The 16745-nt window shown below is 41.9% G+C and overlaps 1 protein-coding gene across 1 annotated transcript in view; it reads right to left on the bottom strand.

Moving 5' to 3' along the window:
• LOC140197333 (cilium assembly protein DZIP1-like) overlaps window positions 1-16745 on the bottom strand; it is a 173696-nt gene that overhangs the window by 115548 nt on the left and 41403 nt on the right. Inside the window, exon 6 of the mRNA XM_072257288.1 lies at window positions 10710-10853. Coding sequence (XP_072113389.1) covers window positions 10710-10853 — 144 coding nt within the window. The remainder of the gene's footprint in view (window positions 1-10709; window positions 10854-16745) is intronic.

Below are 16745 nucleotides of genomic sequence, written 5' to 3'. Positions count from 1 at the left end.
CTAGCTGCATCTCTAGGCAAGCTATTCTTGTATAATTATAAACCCAATATCTACCTGACAAAATGGAAAATTACCCGGGTTTATCTTGTCCGTAGAATGCAGGACAACTTTAATCAAACTTGCTACAACTCAATCTGTTTACTTTCAAATATGAAAAAGGTGGTGGAGGCTTTTACCAACAGGATCATTAAGTGGCACTTACTCACAAGTACCTGTCCACCCAAACTAGTTTAGTACACATTACACTGCTTCCAGATCTTATGATAAAATAGGTGACATGGTTAGATTTGCTGCCTTAAAATAAAGGTACTGTATGACAAGATGCTTCAGTAAAGCAAGGCATCAAGAAGAAACCATTTCACAAGGTGGTGTCACATATCACACAAGAGGAGATATTATTGTTGGAGATTAATCATCCAGCCTAATGCATTCTCAGGTTTTTGTCCTGAACTGGACAACACACAGCTTCTTCAGCAATATCCTTCCTTCCACTGTAAGGTCAGAAGTAGGGAGATTCTGTGAGGAATACATCATCAGGTCCCCCACATCAACATCCTGAGGAGGTAACATTGAAAAGAAGTTCAGCTAAACTATTCACATAAATACTCACATAAATAATTTGGTCTTCAAGTGCAGCTTGGAGGCAAGGTATCTTGTTTGTCACCTAATTTCTTAAAGTTTTACCACCACACAAAAAGGATAACTCAGGAATGTAATGGAATCCTCTCCATACTGGATGAATGTAGCTCCAACAACACTCAGGAAACTTGGCATCACGATCCAGGACAAGGCAGGCCAGTGAATTGACACCCCTCCAATCCCTTCTAACTCTGGTACAATGTGGTTAAAGAAGGTACCAACAGTTAACTGATAATCTCCTTGTAAGAGGTCGTTCAGGATAGGATGTCAATAACATAACAGAATTCTTCATTAACAGGGAATGTGAACCTTGTATCCTAAGTCCGAACAAAGTATTGCGATCTGAGTTGTAACGGACAGTTTGTGGAAATTCATTGAAAGGAATCACAATAGATGGACAATAGCTCAAGGAATAAATGCAGGACCTGTAACTGTACATTGTTCTTTGGTGCCAAAACACAAAAGGAAAAAATGATTCAACCTTGTCTGACAAAAGAAATTAATGGTTAGGATTCGATCCAAAGAGGTTGATATAAAGTTTCCAGTAAATGCAGCAATCCTGATAAGGGAAAGTAGTTCAGTGCCATCAAACAAGCAAGGTTGTACCCCTACTGAAACAAAACACAGAATAATAAACACAGAAAGTTCCAAAATCAGGAATTGTTAGCTTTTCACGAGAAACCGCATGTTAAACCGAAGTGCTGTAGGAGCATGATCAGTTCTATAAAATGCCCCCTGACAACAAAATTCCAAAGTATACAACATGTAAGGTACTGATTGCATATATTTTGTGAAGAAAGGTCTTTCCTAAGTTGACTCAGCCTTCGTTGGGAAGAGTTCAGGTAGTCCATAGATTGTAAATTTGTGGCGTGTGAGATAGGCGAATGGGTGGGATTATAGATAGAGACAGAATCTGGTCATGCAGGATCCTATCTAATGTCAGGTTTAAGATTAAGAGATGCAGAGGAAAGGGACATCCATAAAACAGAGAAGAATCAGAATCACAATCAGGTTTAATGTCACTGGCATATGTCATGAAATTTGTTAACTTAGCAGCAGCAGTACAATGCAATACATCAAAATATACAATGAAAATCAATTAAAGTATATGTATATTGTTGTGTTTGTGCACAACTACATATCAATTAATTAGCATGCATGCAGCAGATGGCTTTAACTGGTGTATTCACATTGCAGCGAGAGAGAGAACAAGAGAACAATGCGCCTGTGTAGACAACAGATCAATACATCATGCAAAGATGGGGGTCATTGCTCTAAAAGAAATAGATCCATAAATTACACTTCCTCCCCCTTTAGATTAATGCAACATAAAACTGTATGTGTACAAAACATTCAATTTCCCTTTCATTAAACCCATATTCCAAATAAACATGCTTTTACAATAACAGTCCATAACTAACTTCATAGTCCTGAAGGCTGAGTCTTATCGGTGGTGCTCCTTTTCTTCCAGGATAGCACCTCTGGACCTGTGGAGTGGCATCAGGTTTGGTAGGTGTCTTGTCTACAATAATGTTCTCGTCACGCCTCTGGACCTGTGGAATGGCATCAGGTTTGGTAGGTGTCTTGTCTAAGACAACATTCTCGGTTTCCAGTGTCACGTTGCTGTCAGTGACATCATCACTGAGAGGTATATCCGGTGACTGTAATGTTTCCGTCTTCTTGGATGCAGTCGATTCAGGAGTGTTTTTCAGTTGAGTATCCAATATCTGGTTCACGTGATATCTCCCTGTCTGATCATCAACATCCACTGTGTACATCAGTGGCACAGTTCTTGTAGCTATCCTACCAGGTGTCCACCTGCCTTCTTGGTAGTCACATGCTAGGACTTTCTGTCCAAACTCGAAGCTCCTTACTGCTTCACTTGGCAACTGGCTGAACTGTTTATTCTGCACTTTCCTCCGAAGGTCTGGTTTCAGGAGGTCTATGCAAGATCTCAGATTCCTGCTCATGAACAGCATTGCAGGTGTTTAATTTGTTGTCACATGAACAGAGGTCCCATACATGAAAAGGAAGTTGTCCACCTTGTGCAGTGGAGAAGTACTCTCCTTGCCCATCATTTGAATGGACCTAGAAGGTTTGGATAAACCTTTCAGCTAACCCATTTGCTACTGGGTAGTGAGGAGCTGGATTGAAATGCCTGATGCCACTTTTCTTCATGCACAGTCATAATTCTTCTGACATATATTGTGGTCCGTTGTCACTCACTATTTGTTCTGATGAAGATAGTCCTCAGAGCGAGACAGTCTTTGATGAGGTGTTTGACTTCATTGGTATAAATTCCCAGCGCTTCAAATGAGCATCCACAGCAATCAGAAAAATGAAGTCCATGAATAGCCCAGCAAAGTCAATATGTACTCTTTGCCACGGTAAAGACAGCCACTCCCATGGGTGTAACACAACACTGCCTGTGGGGATGCATTTTGAATTCTTTGGCATCCTGAACAGCCTTTGGTCAAGTCTTCAATCTGTTTATCTATTCCCTTCTCAAACACCTTCTGATTAGCATTAAGCAGCTGCAACTGTCTCTGGTTAGTGCTACCATTTGGGTGGCCGTTGCCTGTTGATGTCACACTGAGAGCTTTGATTGAGTGCCAGTCTAGTTGGATTTTTCTCAATCATTCACGTCTAAAAAGTTCTGGCCCTCCACATAAAGTTCTAACTGTTGTGTTTGGCCTCCATACATCACATTTACTGTTAGTTTGCCTTTGGGAGACACATTTTAGCCTATCTAAGTCTTTAGAATCACTGAAGTCTTCTCTAATGGTATCTTAGAATGGTTGTAGTCAGTCTCTGGAATTATGGACAAAGCTGATATCCAGATTCATTTTTAGTTTTACACCAGACACATCCATTGTGATCCAGATTATCTTGAGATCTGCTTCAGTTATACTGTGTAGTTCTAGGCATGACAGATCACCTTTGTCGGACTCTATGTTGTCCGATTCTGTTTTACATTCAGTAACTGAACATTTGTTCAGTTTTGTGCTTGCAGTTTTTTGTCTGTCTTGCACATTCTCTGTATGTGATCATAGCTGTGACACTTGCTGCATACTTCTTCTTTCAGTAGTCATTTGCATCATGGGAGGATTTGTCAAATTAACATTTTTAGCTTTTTGCATCATTCAGGGACATTTTGTGCATTTCACATTCCAACCTCCCTTTCTAAAGTTCTGCTGCATCCTTTGCTGCAGTGTCTAAAGATATTGTAATGGTCAATGCCTGTTCTAAGTTTAGGTATCTTTTGGATGGTAGCCTCTTTTCAGTGTTTTGACTATGCATGCCACATACAAGCCTTTCCCTTAATACATCAGAAAGTCTATCCCTAAAGTCACAGTATTGGGAGAGTTTGCACAGTTCTGCAATATATTCAGAAATGCTTTCATCTTTTGACTAGTTCCTTTTCTAAAGTCTAAATGTCTCAGTCATTATCAATGATTAAGGGCTGAAGTGACTTTGTAAAATTGTAACAATTTTGTCAAACGTCTTGCTTGCTGGCTTTTTGGGGGTTACTAGTTTGCATTAAAGACTGTATGTTCTAGTGCCCATTAAACCAAGAAATGTAAGGGCTTTTTTTTAGCTCCTCCACGTTGTTTGCATTACAATTCAGTCCAACCCCCTTGATATACAACTCCCAGCCTTCATTAGTGCTATCAAATTCGTCAACTTTCCCGACTGAAGCCATCACCATGTTATTTTCACTTTAAATTCAGTACATCTTTCACTGTTACTCACTTGTTCCTATGTTAGCATCTATGCCAGCTTTCTCATATGGTTTAACTCTCGCTGTTTCATCCCACAACTGTTGGTGCAGTTTGTGATATTCTCTGACATTCCGGTTCATACTTGTTGCCAATTTGTTGTGTCTGTGCACAACTACATATATATTAAATAAAAGCATGCAGCTAGGGGTTAGCTTTAACTGGTGGTGGTGGGGGGTGGGGGGGGGAGAAGAAGAAGAAGAGAGAGAGAGAGAGAGAGAGAGAACGAGAACACACAATGTGCATGTGTAGAAAACATGTCAATATGTAGTGCTGGGGAGGGGGTCATTTCTCTAAAAGAAAAGATCCATACATTATACTTATTAAATAGTTAAATTAAAATATTGCAAAAAAGAAATTATATACAGGTTTCCCCCGCCATCCGAAGGTAGAGCGTTCCTATGAAACGGTTCGTAAGCCGGAATGTCATAAAGCGAAGAAGCAATTACCATTTATTTATATGGGAAAATTTTGTGAGCATTCGCAGACCCAAAAATAACCGACCAAATCATGCCAAATAACACATAAAACCTAAGATAATAGTAACGTATAGTAAAAGCAGGAATGATATGATAAATACACCGCCTATATAATGTAGAAATACTTCTCTACAACGATTGCCTGCACAGTTCTCTGTAGCGAAAATCTCACGCAAGCGCTCTCGGCAGAAAATCTCACGCAAGCGCTGTTGGCATAAACACGCTCTCCAGTAACCTTTAAACTATGAAGCTGCCAAATCATACCAAATAACACATAAAAATACACAGCCTATATAAAGTAGAAATAATGTAGGTACAGTGTAGAATCACTTACCGGAATTGGGAAAACATTGAGCACACTGATGATGATGTGTTAGACTGAGTCGTTGCAGGTTGGGTGGTGCAGTGGCCCCCACCCTTCAGGCCGCCGACCGATACATTGCCGCGAAGCACGCAGGGGTAGCCAGGAGGCACACAGCACATCTTTAAGAAAAAAGCCGAAATAAACATGCTAATTAATTAGGTGCTGCCCGGCACGTAAATGTCGGTGCAGATCAGAGGCGATTGTCGATTGCATCGGCACTGATCTGGGCCGAGAATTATGTGCTGGGTGGCACCTAATTAATTAGCATGTTTATTTCGGCTTTTTTCTTAAAGATGTGCTGTGTGCGTCCCGGCTAACGTTGCATTCTCCACGAATCGGTACAGTATCTGTCTGTGGCTTGGGGGTTGGGGTGGTGGGACAATGGGGTGTCATCTCGTCGTCTGTTTCCATTAGAGCAGGCCGCTCATCTTCTTCTATCTCTTTCCGCCTCGATGTAAAAGGTTGAGGTTCAGCGTCTGCTGTGGCTGATGTGGAAGGCTTGCTTGACTGCTGAGCCTCGCGCATTTTTCTATCACACAGTCCTGTAATAAGGACTCAAATCATCCTGCAAATACCCCCTAAACCAACGTACCCTTTCAAAATTAAAGTCGTACTTTATCATTACTCATTCGGTTTCGATTGTTCTCCTTTTTTCTTCCAATTGCATCAGCTCTTCATCTGTCAGTTCTTGGTGATGGGATGCCAAAACCTCTTCAACATCATGTTCGTTCCACAAGCCAAACGCACGTTGTCCTTACTTGGTTCACCACGATCAAAACGCTTAATTATGTCTAGTTTTACTGTAAGTGTAACACCCTTACAAGCTCTTTCAGGCTTTTCCGATACCATAGAACTCATCTTGCAAATGGCTGCTCACAGGCACGTGTTAAAGCAATGCAGTTCTGAATCTGGGGGAGAGCGGCTGCTCAGGGCGCGCTCTGCCTTTTATCGCGCGCTGAATTTTTTTTCGTAACAGTGAAAACACCTTCTGAAAGCGAAAACAGGGTACTAATGTAGGTCTTTTGTAACAGTGAGGTTTCGTAAAGCGAACGTTCGAAAAGCAGGGGACACCTGTATATTAAAAAGTGAGGTAGCGTTCTTGGGTTCAATATCCATTGAGTAAATGGATGACAGAGGGGAAGAAACTGTTCCTGAATCGCTGAGTGTGTGCCTTCAGACTTCTGTACTTCCTTCCTGATGGTAACAGTGAGAAGATGGTATGTCCTGGGTGTTGAGCGTCCTTAATAATGGACGCTGCCTTTCTGAGACACCGCTCCTTGAAGATGTCTTGGATCCTACAGAGTCTAGTACCCAAGATGGAGCTGACAAATGTTACAACTTTCTGTAGCTTCTTTCAGTCCTGTGCAGTAGCCCCGCCCTCCCACCCCATACCAGACAGCGATGCAGCCTGTCAGAATGCTCTCCACAGCACATGTGTGGAAGTTTTCAAGTGTTTTAGGTAACAAAACAAATCTCCTCAAACTCCTCATGACATATAGCAGCTGTCTTGCCTTCTTTATAGCTGCATCAATATGTTGGAACTAGATGAGATCCTCAGAGGTCTTAACACCCAGAAATTTGAAACTGCTCACTCTCTCCACTTCTAATTCCTCTATGAGGACTGGCATGTGTTCCTTCATCTTATCCTTCCTGAAGTCCACAATCAGCTCTTTGGTCTTACCTACATTGAGTGCAAGGTTGTTGCTGCGACACCACTCAACTAGCTGGTATATCTCATCTCTGTACGCCCTCTCATCTCCATCTGAGATTCTCCCAACAATGGTTGTATCATCAGTAAATTTATAGATGGCATTTGAGCTATACCCAGCCACAGTCATGTATAGAGAGACTAGAGGAGCAGGCTAAGCAGACAACCCTGAGGTGCACCCAGTGTTGACTGTCAGCGAGGAGATATTATTACCAACCCGCACAGATTGTGGTCTTCCAGTTAGGAAGTCGCGGATCTAATTACAGAAGGAGGTACAGAGACCCAGGTTCTGTAGCTTAGCAATCAGGACTGTGGGAATGATTGTGTTAAACGCTGACCTATGGTCACCAAACAACATCCTGACATAGGAATCATGGGTTGGAGTAGCACTGGAGAATACAGCATCGTAGCTTTTGCCCCACATCAGGGATAGAACACTACTGGGAGTGCTGTCTCAGTATGAAGGTACTGAGAGGAAATGTTCAAACAAAAGTCCAAGAAACATGGGCTTACCCAGGATCTGGATGGAGCTAAGAATTAGTAGGAGATGTTAATATTGTCCCGAATAATACTGGCTAAGTGGGGTGGACAATGGAGGCAGTGAAAAACAATTAGAGCAAAGAACAATGAATAGTACAGCACAGTGCAGGCCCTTCAGCCCACAATGTTATGCTGACCCTTAAACCCTGCCTCCCATATAACCCCCCACCTTCCCCAACTTAAGTTCCTCCACATACCTCTCTAGTAGTCTCTTAAATTTCACTAGTGTGTCTGCCTCCACCACTGACTCAGGCAGTGCATTCCATGCATCAACCACTCTCTGAATGAAAAACCTTCCTCTAATATCCCCCTTGAACTACCCACCCCTTACCTTAAAGCCATGTCCTCTTGTATTGAGCAGTGGTGCCCTGGGGAAGAGGCGCCAGTTGTCCACTCTATCATTCCTTTTAATATCTTGTATACCTATATCATGTCTCCTCTCATCCTCCTTCTCTCCAAAGAGTAAAGCCCTAGCTCCCTTAATCTCTGATCATAATGCATACTCTCTAAACCAGGCAGCATCCTGGTAAATCTCCTCTGTACCCTTTCCAATGCTTCCACATTCTTCCTATAGTGAGGCGAACAGAACTGGACACAGTATTCCAAGTGTGGCCTAACTGGAGTTTTATAGAGCTGCATCATTACCTCGTGACTCTTAAACTCTATCCCTCGACTTATGAAAGCTAACACCCCATAAGCTTTCTTAACTACCCTATCCACCTGTGAGGCAACTTTCAGGGATCTGTGGACATGTACCCTGAGATCCCTCTGCTCCTCCACACTACCAAGTATCCTGCCATTTACTTTGTACTCTGCCTTGGAGTTTGTCCTTCCAAAGTGTACCATCTCACACTTCTCTGGGTTGAACTCCATCTGCCACTTCTCAGTCCACTTCTGCATCCTATCAATGTCTCTCTGCAATCTTCCACAATCCTCTACACTATCCACAACACCACCAACCTTTGTGTCGTCTGCAAACTTGCCAACCCACCCTTCTACCCCCACATCCAGGTCGTTAATAAAAATCACGAAAAGTAGAGGTCCCAGAACAGATCCTTGTGGGACACCACTAGTCACAATCCTCCAATCCAAATGTATTCCCTCCACCACCACCCTCTGCTTTCTGCAGGCAAGCCAATTCTGAATCCACCTGGCCAAACTTCCCTGGATCCCATGCCTTCTGACTTTCTGAATAAGCCTACCATGTAGAACCTTGTCAAATGCCTTACTAAAATCCATGTAGATCACATCCACTGCACTACCCTCATCTATATGCGTGGTCACCTCCTCAAAGAACTCTATCAGGCTTGTTAGGCACGATTTGCCCTTCACAAAGCCATGCTGACTGTCCCTGATCAGACCATGATTCTCTAAATGCTCATAGACCCTATCTCTAAGAATCTTTTCCAACAGCTTTCCCACCACAGACAGAAGGCTCACTGGTCTATAATTACCCGGACTATCCCTACTACCTTTTTTGAACAAGGGGACAACATTCGCCTCTCTCCAATCCTCCGGTACCATTCCCGTGGACAACGGCGACATAAAGATCCTAGCCAAAGGCTCAGCAATCTCTTCCCTTGTCTCGTGGAGCAGCCTGGGGAATATTCCGTCAGGCCCCAGAGACTTATTCATCCTAATCTATTTTAACAACTCCAACACCTCCTCTCCCTTAATATCAACATGCTCCAGAACATCAACCTCACTCATATTGTTCTCACCATCATCAAGTTCCCTCTCATTGGTGAATACCGAAGAGAAGTATTCTTTGAGGATCTCGCTCACTTCCACAGCCTCCAGGCACATCTTCCCACCTTTATCTCTAATCGGTCCTACCTTCACTCCTATCATCCTTTTGTTCTTCACACAGAGCTTTAAGTTCAGAGGTTCAAGGCATATGTTTAAGGTAAGAGGGGAAAGATTTAATTGGAACCTAAGGGACAACATTTTTTTTTACACAATGTAGATTGCGTTGCCAGAGGAAGTAGCTTAATAACAACTTTTATAATACAGTTGGCAGATAACTTTAGAAGGTTATAGCCTGGATACTGAAGAATGGGACAACCTTGGATAGGGAATTTTGGTTGTCATGGACAAGTTGGGTAGAAGGGCCTGTTTCCATGCTGTATATCATTATGAACTATTTCTATGAACAGACCTACATGCAAGGCAGCAAATAAATCAAACTCCACAACAGAAAGCCAAGCATAAAATTACCAGTTACAGCCTGCTTTGATGTGAATTATTTGCAAGCCTTGAATGCCCAGAAAAAATTTACACAAGTGACATAAAATTTTAAATTTCACATCATTTTGGAACACTGCATGTCCATGGGCATCGCACATGACCAGGATCAACAGACGAGTGGTGTATATGCAAGCACGTTTAGTTAATTCAATTCTGTACACTCAAAAACTTTCGTCACACAAAATTGGGTGCCATAGTAGCATAACATAGCAGTCAGAGCAAAGCTTTTACAACTTGGGGCATCAAGTTTGGATTCAATTCCAGCATCATCTGTAAGGAGACTCATTACATTCTCCCTATAGAACATATGGGTTTTCCTGGATGCTCAGTTTTCCTCCCACAGTCCAAAGACCTACTGAGTAGGTTAGTTGGCAATTGTAAATTGTCCTGTGGTTAGATTAGAGTTAAATCGGGGTTGTCGGAGGTTGCTGGGGCAGCGCAGCTCAAAGGGCCAGAATAACCTACTCTGCATTGTATATCTTTTAAAAAATTCTGTCCACCATGCTTCTCCACACTAGAGGGCTGACTTAGTTTACATATATACATTTCTGCAGATTTTCTCGTGTCTTGTAATCCTGCTTCCGTTTTTAATTCCCCTTCTGTTCATGATTAAAATGTCAGGTTTGCCAGATGCCATTGAGCTCAGCATCTATAATCCAAAATCTCTCAAAACAAAAACTGCCAGGTCTTCTTATTAATTACTGATACAAGCCACTAAATGATTTTCAGTTCCTACTTTATGTAATTTTAATTTCCTTAATACTTAGATGTAATATTGTATTAGTATCTACTATTGCATTTATTATCCACTATCCCTTTTAAAGACATACCTAAGTAAACAATGACTTGAAGCAGAGGAGTAAAAAGAACATAAGGCACAAATTTTTATATTAATGCATCCTTCAAATGGTATCATTGGAATTATATCCTTAAAATTACATACATAATCATACCTGATTTTCTAAAAATAACTTCAGATTCTTCACTTCTTGCTGGTTTCGTCGACTTTCAGCCTTTGTATCATTCTCAAGTTCGTTTATTAATGTGCCAAGGTGAGATTTAATTTGCAAGCTTGTACTTCTTATCTGCTGAACTTCCTTTACAAGACACATACACAGAAAAAAGGCATTAAATAAAAATACATAAAAACTACTTCAAATTGAAATAGTCTAAAACTTGTAGTTAGTGTTGAATAAACAATGCTCACAGCTCATTAGATTTGCAAGTGCTCAAATTTCGTGGGTTTTTGCATTTCAGTTTGTCATTACTGGTTAGCCCAGTACATTTCCTTCAGCATCTTCTTGCACCAAACGGAATAGTTAAGGTTTTTAAATAAATATTTTTCATCAGTTTTTACAGTGACAAAAACTATAGAAACTAAGGTAATGGGGGCAGTAAGTGGTGCTGCCTTGGACCACTTATAAATTAGCAAGGAGGAGGTCCTGGAGACCTTAATGTGCATTAAGGTGGATAAATCCCCAGATCCTCACCGAGTGTATTGTTGGACTTGTGGGAGAAGAAGTTGCAGAAGTTTTTGCTTCATCGCTGGCCACAGATGATACTCCAAAGGACTGGAAAGTAGCTAATTCGGTACCATTGTTTAAAAGGGTTAGCAAACACAAACCAGGAAACTAAGAATTTCGAAGTACAATTATTATCAAAGTTAGTGATTATAAAACCTTGAGAGTCATCTCCCTACAGGCAGCCACAAAACAACAAACCCAAAAGGACCCATCATAAAAGCGACAAACTCCCTATGTGCAGAGAAAGAAAAAAAAACAAATCCTGCAAACAATAAAAGTAAGCAAATAGAACTTCGAATGAAAGTGAGTGCTCAGAAAAGAAGCCCAGAGTAGGCCACAGCCTCAGCCTCAGTTCAGGACATAGCGGAGTAAACGTAACAGAGCCCACACACACGGAGCTTAGAGCAGGCGGAGTAGGCCATAGCCACAGCAGACATCCCACCTCTCCCGGAAGATCTGGGAGTCTCCCGCATATTAATAGTGGCTCCCTGATGCCCGCAAATTATATAAAATGTCCCAGAAATCAATTTTTTTGGGAAGAGAGAGAGCGAGAGAGAGAGAGAGAGAGAGAGTGCAAGCAAGAGAGAGCGAGAACGCCATGGCAGAGTGTTCCAAAAATAAAGAAAATATAAAACGTACGTCACCCCAGACTACAATGAAGTGTACCGCTGCCTAATAGGGGTCAAAAATAATGACAGTGTTGCTCGCTGCACTGTTTGCAACAGTGACTTTTCTATTGCCCATGGTGGGTTAAGACTGTAAAAGTCATGTTGAAGTGAGTTTAACAGGTGTCATTCGTTCATTAGCATAGCTAACATTATTTAAACCAGCTAGCTAGCTGCTAAGGAGCTACTCTATTGCAGACATCCCACCTCTCCCGGAAGTCTCCCGCAAATTGATGATACTACCTCCGTGAAATGAATTTTTGCAGGGTGGGATGTCTGCCACAGCCACAGCCTCAGTTCAGGACATAGCAGAGTAAATGTAACAGAGCCCACAGACATGGAGCCTAGAGCAGTCGGAGTAGGCCACAGCCACAGCCTCAGCCTCAGTTCAGGACATAACAGGGCAAACGTAACAAAGCCCACAGACACGGAGCCTACAGCAGCCGGAGTAGGCCACAGCCACAGCCTCAGTTCAAGACATAGCGGAGTAAACGTAACAGAGCCCACAGACATGGCCTAGAGCAGCCGGAGTAGGCCACAGCCACAGCCACAGCCTCAGTGCAGCGCAGAGCGGAGTAAACATCGTAGAGCAGTGACCAGATCTGGCCTGACCCTTGCCTTTGGTCTCGACACCCTGCCTTTTCAATCTATCTGGTTCAGCGTTTAAATCATGTAAACATTGGGTCATTCCTCGCTCTAAGACTGGGGGTCTGTCATATCGATACACTGCCACCACGTTTCGGCCCATACCTGACCTTTCCAAATCAGCTCAGCACTTAGATCAATCAAACCTCACTCTCGATTTGGGTAAATGGACAGGCCCCAAATCTACCTCTTCTCTGATCTGCTCACCCCAATTTATGCCTCGATCTTACCCCAACTTTGCCTCACACCTGCACGTTCCAACCCTCAACTCAGCCTCGCTTTCACTTGTTCCTTCTTCCATTGTAGTGATTATTTACCATAATTTTTTTTCAGGAAAAGTGTTATTAATATAGTATTCGGCTGTATTTCTTGTTTTGATAACCGCCAGTAAGTTGTCACTCACCTACAGCATCACCATCTTAAACCAGAAGATCAGCGAGTCTGACATCAGCTAAAGGGAAATTGCTGCAGGAGATTCTGAGAGATCAGATCAATCAACATTTGGAGAAACAGGGTTTGATTCCAGAGCAGTCAGATTCCATAATTTTATGTCCGGAAAGTCATGTCTAATAATTCTCTTGGTGTTCATTGAAGAAGTAACCAACAGGGTAGATGAGGGTAGGAGAGTGGACACTGTTGATACGGATTCTAGAAAAGCCTTTGATAAGGTCCCACATGCCTGCCTAGTTTGGAGGGTTAAATTCCAAGATGAGCTCGAGAATTGAATTCAAAATTGGTTCAGTAGTAGGAAGCAGAGGGTATTGGTTCAGGGTTGTTTCTCAGACTGGAGGTCTGCATCTAGTAATATGCCACAGGGATTAGTGCTGAGATTTTTGTTGTTCGCATTTTATATAAATGACTTGGAAATGAATTACGAGGCATGATTAGTAGATTTGCAGATTATAGATAGTGTAGAAGGTTATGAAAATTACAGCAGAGTCTTGATCATTCAGGTATGTTGGCTAATGATTGGCAAATGGTTTTGAATCCAGGTAAATGTGGGGTACTGCATTTTGGAAGATCAAGCGAGCACAAAAGTTGTAAGGTGAATAGAAGGGCTCTGTGGAGTGCAAGTGAATAGTCCACTGAAAGCAGTGTCACAGTTAGATTGGGCATTGAAGACACAATGGTCATCATCAGAAAGGATGTTGACTATTGAAGTTTGGAGGTTATGTTGTAGTTCTATAAGATACTGATGAGGCTGCACTTGGGGAACTGAGTTTGTTTCGGGTAATCTGTTAGTCAAAGATGTTATTAAACTAGAGAGAGTGCATCAAAGATTTACCAAGTTGTTGGCAGGTCTTGGAGGCTTGAGTTCCAAGAAGAGGTTGTGTAGTCCAGGACTTTATTCCCTGGAACTTGGGAAATTGAGGGGTGACCTGAGAGATCATGAGGGGCATAGATAGGGTGACAGCACATAGTCCTTTTCCCAGGGAGTGGGTGCTATAAACAAGAGGGTATAGGAGCAAGATCACAGGTGAGAAATTTAAAAGAGGCATCTGAGACTGCTTCTTCGCATGAAGGGTGGTGCATGTTTAGAATTTTTTTTTTAGCGTGTCGCACCAGACAGTCAGCCATTCTTGTCTGGCACATGGTGTCAGGATTGGTCTCCTTTCAGATTAACCGGGTCATGAAATGAACGTTCCTGACTCGACCCCTTTTTTTTTTACAAGGCTGAGTGGCTAGCTCGATGCTCAACCCGGCACGGATGGAAATCGTGCTCAGAGGGTGACCCAACTTGGATTCGAACTCAGGAGCCTTCGCTCCGGAGTCCAGCGCTGATGCCATTACGCCACCAGCTGGCCATGTTTAGAATGAGCTGTCAGAAATAGTGGTTAAGGTGGGCACAATAACAGCATTTACAAGCCATTTAGATAAGTATGTTGGACAGGGGACATTCAAAGGGATATACGCCAAACACAAGTGGATGGAAGCTGCTCGCTGGCATGGATGTGTTGGGTTGAAGGGCCTGCTTCTAAGCTGTATAACGCTACAATCATGACTCATTTACAAGGGATGCAGAATTTCTTTGAAAATATCCATGACATTGGCTGTTTTGTTCTACACTGACGCTACCCGACCTTCTGGGTATTTTCAGTATTTTCTGTTTTGATTTCAAATTCCAGAATCTATATATTTGCTTTGTGATTCAAGTCCTTACAGAAACATTTAGGCCAAAAAGCTCTTTCTCACAATAGTGATGTGCTACTGAAAACAGGTTTAATCCAGAGAAATGTAATAATCACACCCAACAGGAAATTCGACCCTGACTTTTCGGTAGCATCTTTGCTTATAATTGCATCTTTTCTCTTAAACATACCTTCTCTAAATAGCACAAGGCTATTGTTGCATATTTATATGCAACATGATTTTCAACTCATTGGTCAAAAATACAAGTGATCACATTCTACTCATAAAATAATTGTTTCTTTCCAGCTATTAGCTTTCTTCGTCCTCACTAAGGACTTCATTGATTGCCAGGCAGTTTTTCTCAGATGGAAATGGCTAACAATTTTAAGGTGAATAGAGGAAAGTACAGAGGGGAAGCTGTCAGAAGTAAGCTCTTTTCATAGAGAGCAGTGGGTGCGTGGAACAGGTATGGTGGTAGAGGCAGATACATCAGGGGCATTTAAGAAACTCTTAGAGAGGCATATGGATGACAGAGAAATGGAAGGTTATGCAGAAGAAAGGGTTAGATAGATCTACAAATAGGCTAAGAAGTCAGCACAACATCATGGGCTGAAGAGTCTGTACTGTGCTGTAATGTTCTACATACTTGGATGTTCCTGCAGATTCTTGCCATAAGGTTATATGCGTGGAACCGAAAAATAAGAAGTGGTAATCACCAATGTTCCCTCAAATTTGTAATGACCAATGTGTGCAAAAAATCTTGTTTTGTCCAGTTTTTTGCCCAGTGACAACAACCTGTGCACACTGAATTTTTAAGTGGAAGTCAACCTGAAGCTATTCTAAGGATAATAAACTACCAAATCCAGTTTGCTGGTCACTGTCAATAAGAACTTTGATCTTCTCTGGGTTTGATCGTTTTCGCTCTCATTCATTTGCACTCTCACAAAACATACAGAGGAGGTCTGTAGCAGGTAATGAAGGATATTCTCACTGGAGATTTTGCGCACTGTCCATATGTGATATGCTTGCTAAATGACACTTTAAAAAGTCACATTTCCAAATATCACTCCACTTCTTCCTGCTTGCAAACTCTCCAGAAACTTTTGCATCACAACGATATGCGCAGACAACCAGTTTCTGTATTGTACATAATTATTTCTCATAGCTGCCCATTCCTGACCTCATGAGATTTTGGTGTAGCAGTTTCTACTGTTTCATTAAGCCATTCCACTCAAAATGAACCAGCAGTTCTTTTGAGTTTCATGCCCTTTGCATTTTTGGAATTTAACATAGTGAATCAATAATTTCTCCAATACAACAGTATAAATAAGTCATTTCTAAAATCTGCAGACAAATCATCACAAACTCCACATTGTCAACACTGTCCGCATCAGAAATGGGAAAATGAAATGTGATTGTGTATGAATGTGAAATATACTTAACATGCCAGTGAGGTAGAGATACTTCTTGTGTGCAGTTTAAGTTCCTTTGTCCACTAGTAGCAAAAGATGTATGTGCACGCACACCTTAGAGGGAAATTGGTTATCACTTTAATGGGACTGTATGAACCCACCAACAGACAGTGAGAATCAGAGCAATGAATATTCATAAAAACTGCAGTTATCTGTGTGATTTGTAGTTGTTATTTTTTTCCGTGCCTTGTGTGCATCAAGAGGCAACCTTGCTGTTTCTTCAGCACTTTTGTCGATTTTTGTCGACAAGGCAAAGTTGCTAGATTGACACTCAACCAGGCACAGATAGCGAGCATGATTCGAATCCCGGACCATGCGTCTTGAAGTACTGTGCAGAAACTACTACGGCTTAAGAGATTTGTAGTAGTTGGGGATTTTAACATTCTAAATACGTAGCTAATGAGATGGTGTAGGGCAGAGGGCATGAAATTTTTGGATGATTGGGCTCTCTTCCAGGGAAGGTTGAACCTGTACAGAAGAGACAGTTTGCATCAGAACTGGAAGGGGAATAACATCCTAGTAGGAAGGATTGTTAATACTGCACAATGGGGTTT

The sequence above is a fragment of the Mobula birostris genome, chromosome 5 (genome assembly GCF_030028105.1).
Source record: "Mobula birostris isolate sMobBir1 chromosome 5, sMobBir1.hap1, whole genome shotgun sequence".
Lineage (NCBI taxonomy): Eukaryota > Metazoa > Chordata > Chondrichthyes > Myliobatiformes > Myliobatidae > Mobula > Mobula birostris.
The sequence above is the reverse complement of the archived record's forward strand: the minus strand, read 5'-3'. Positions and strand labels throughout refer to the sequence as shown.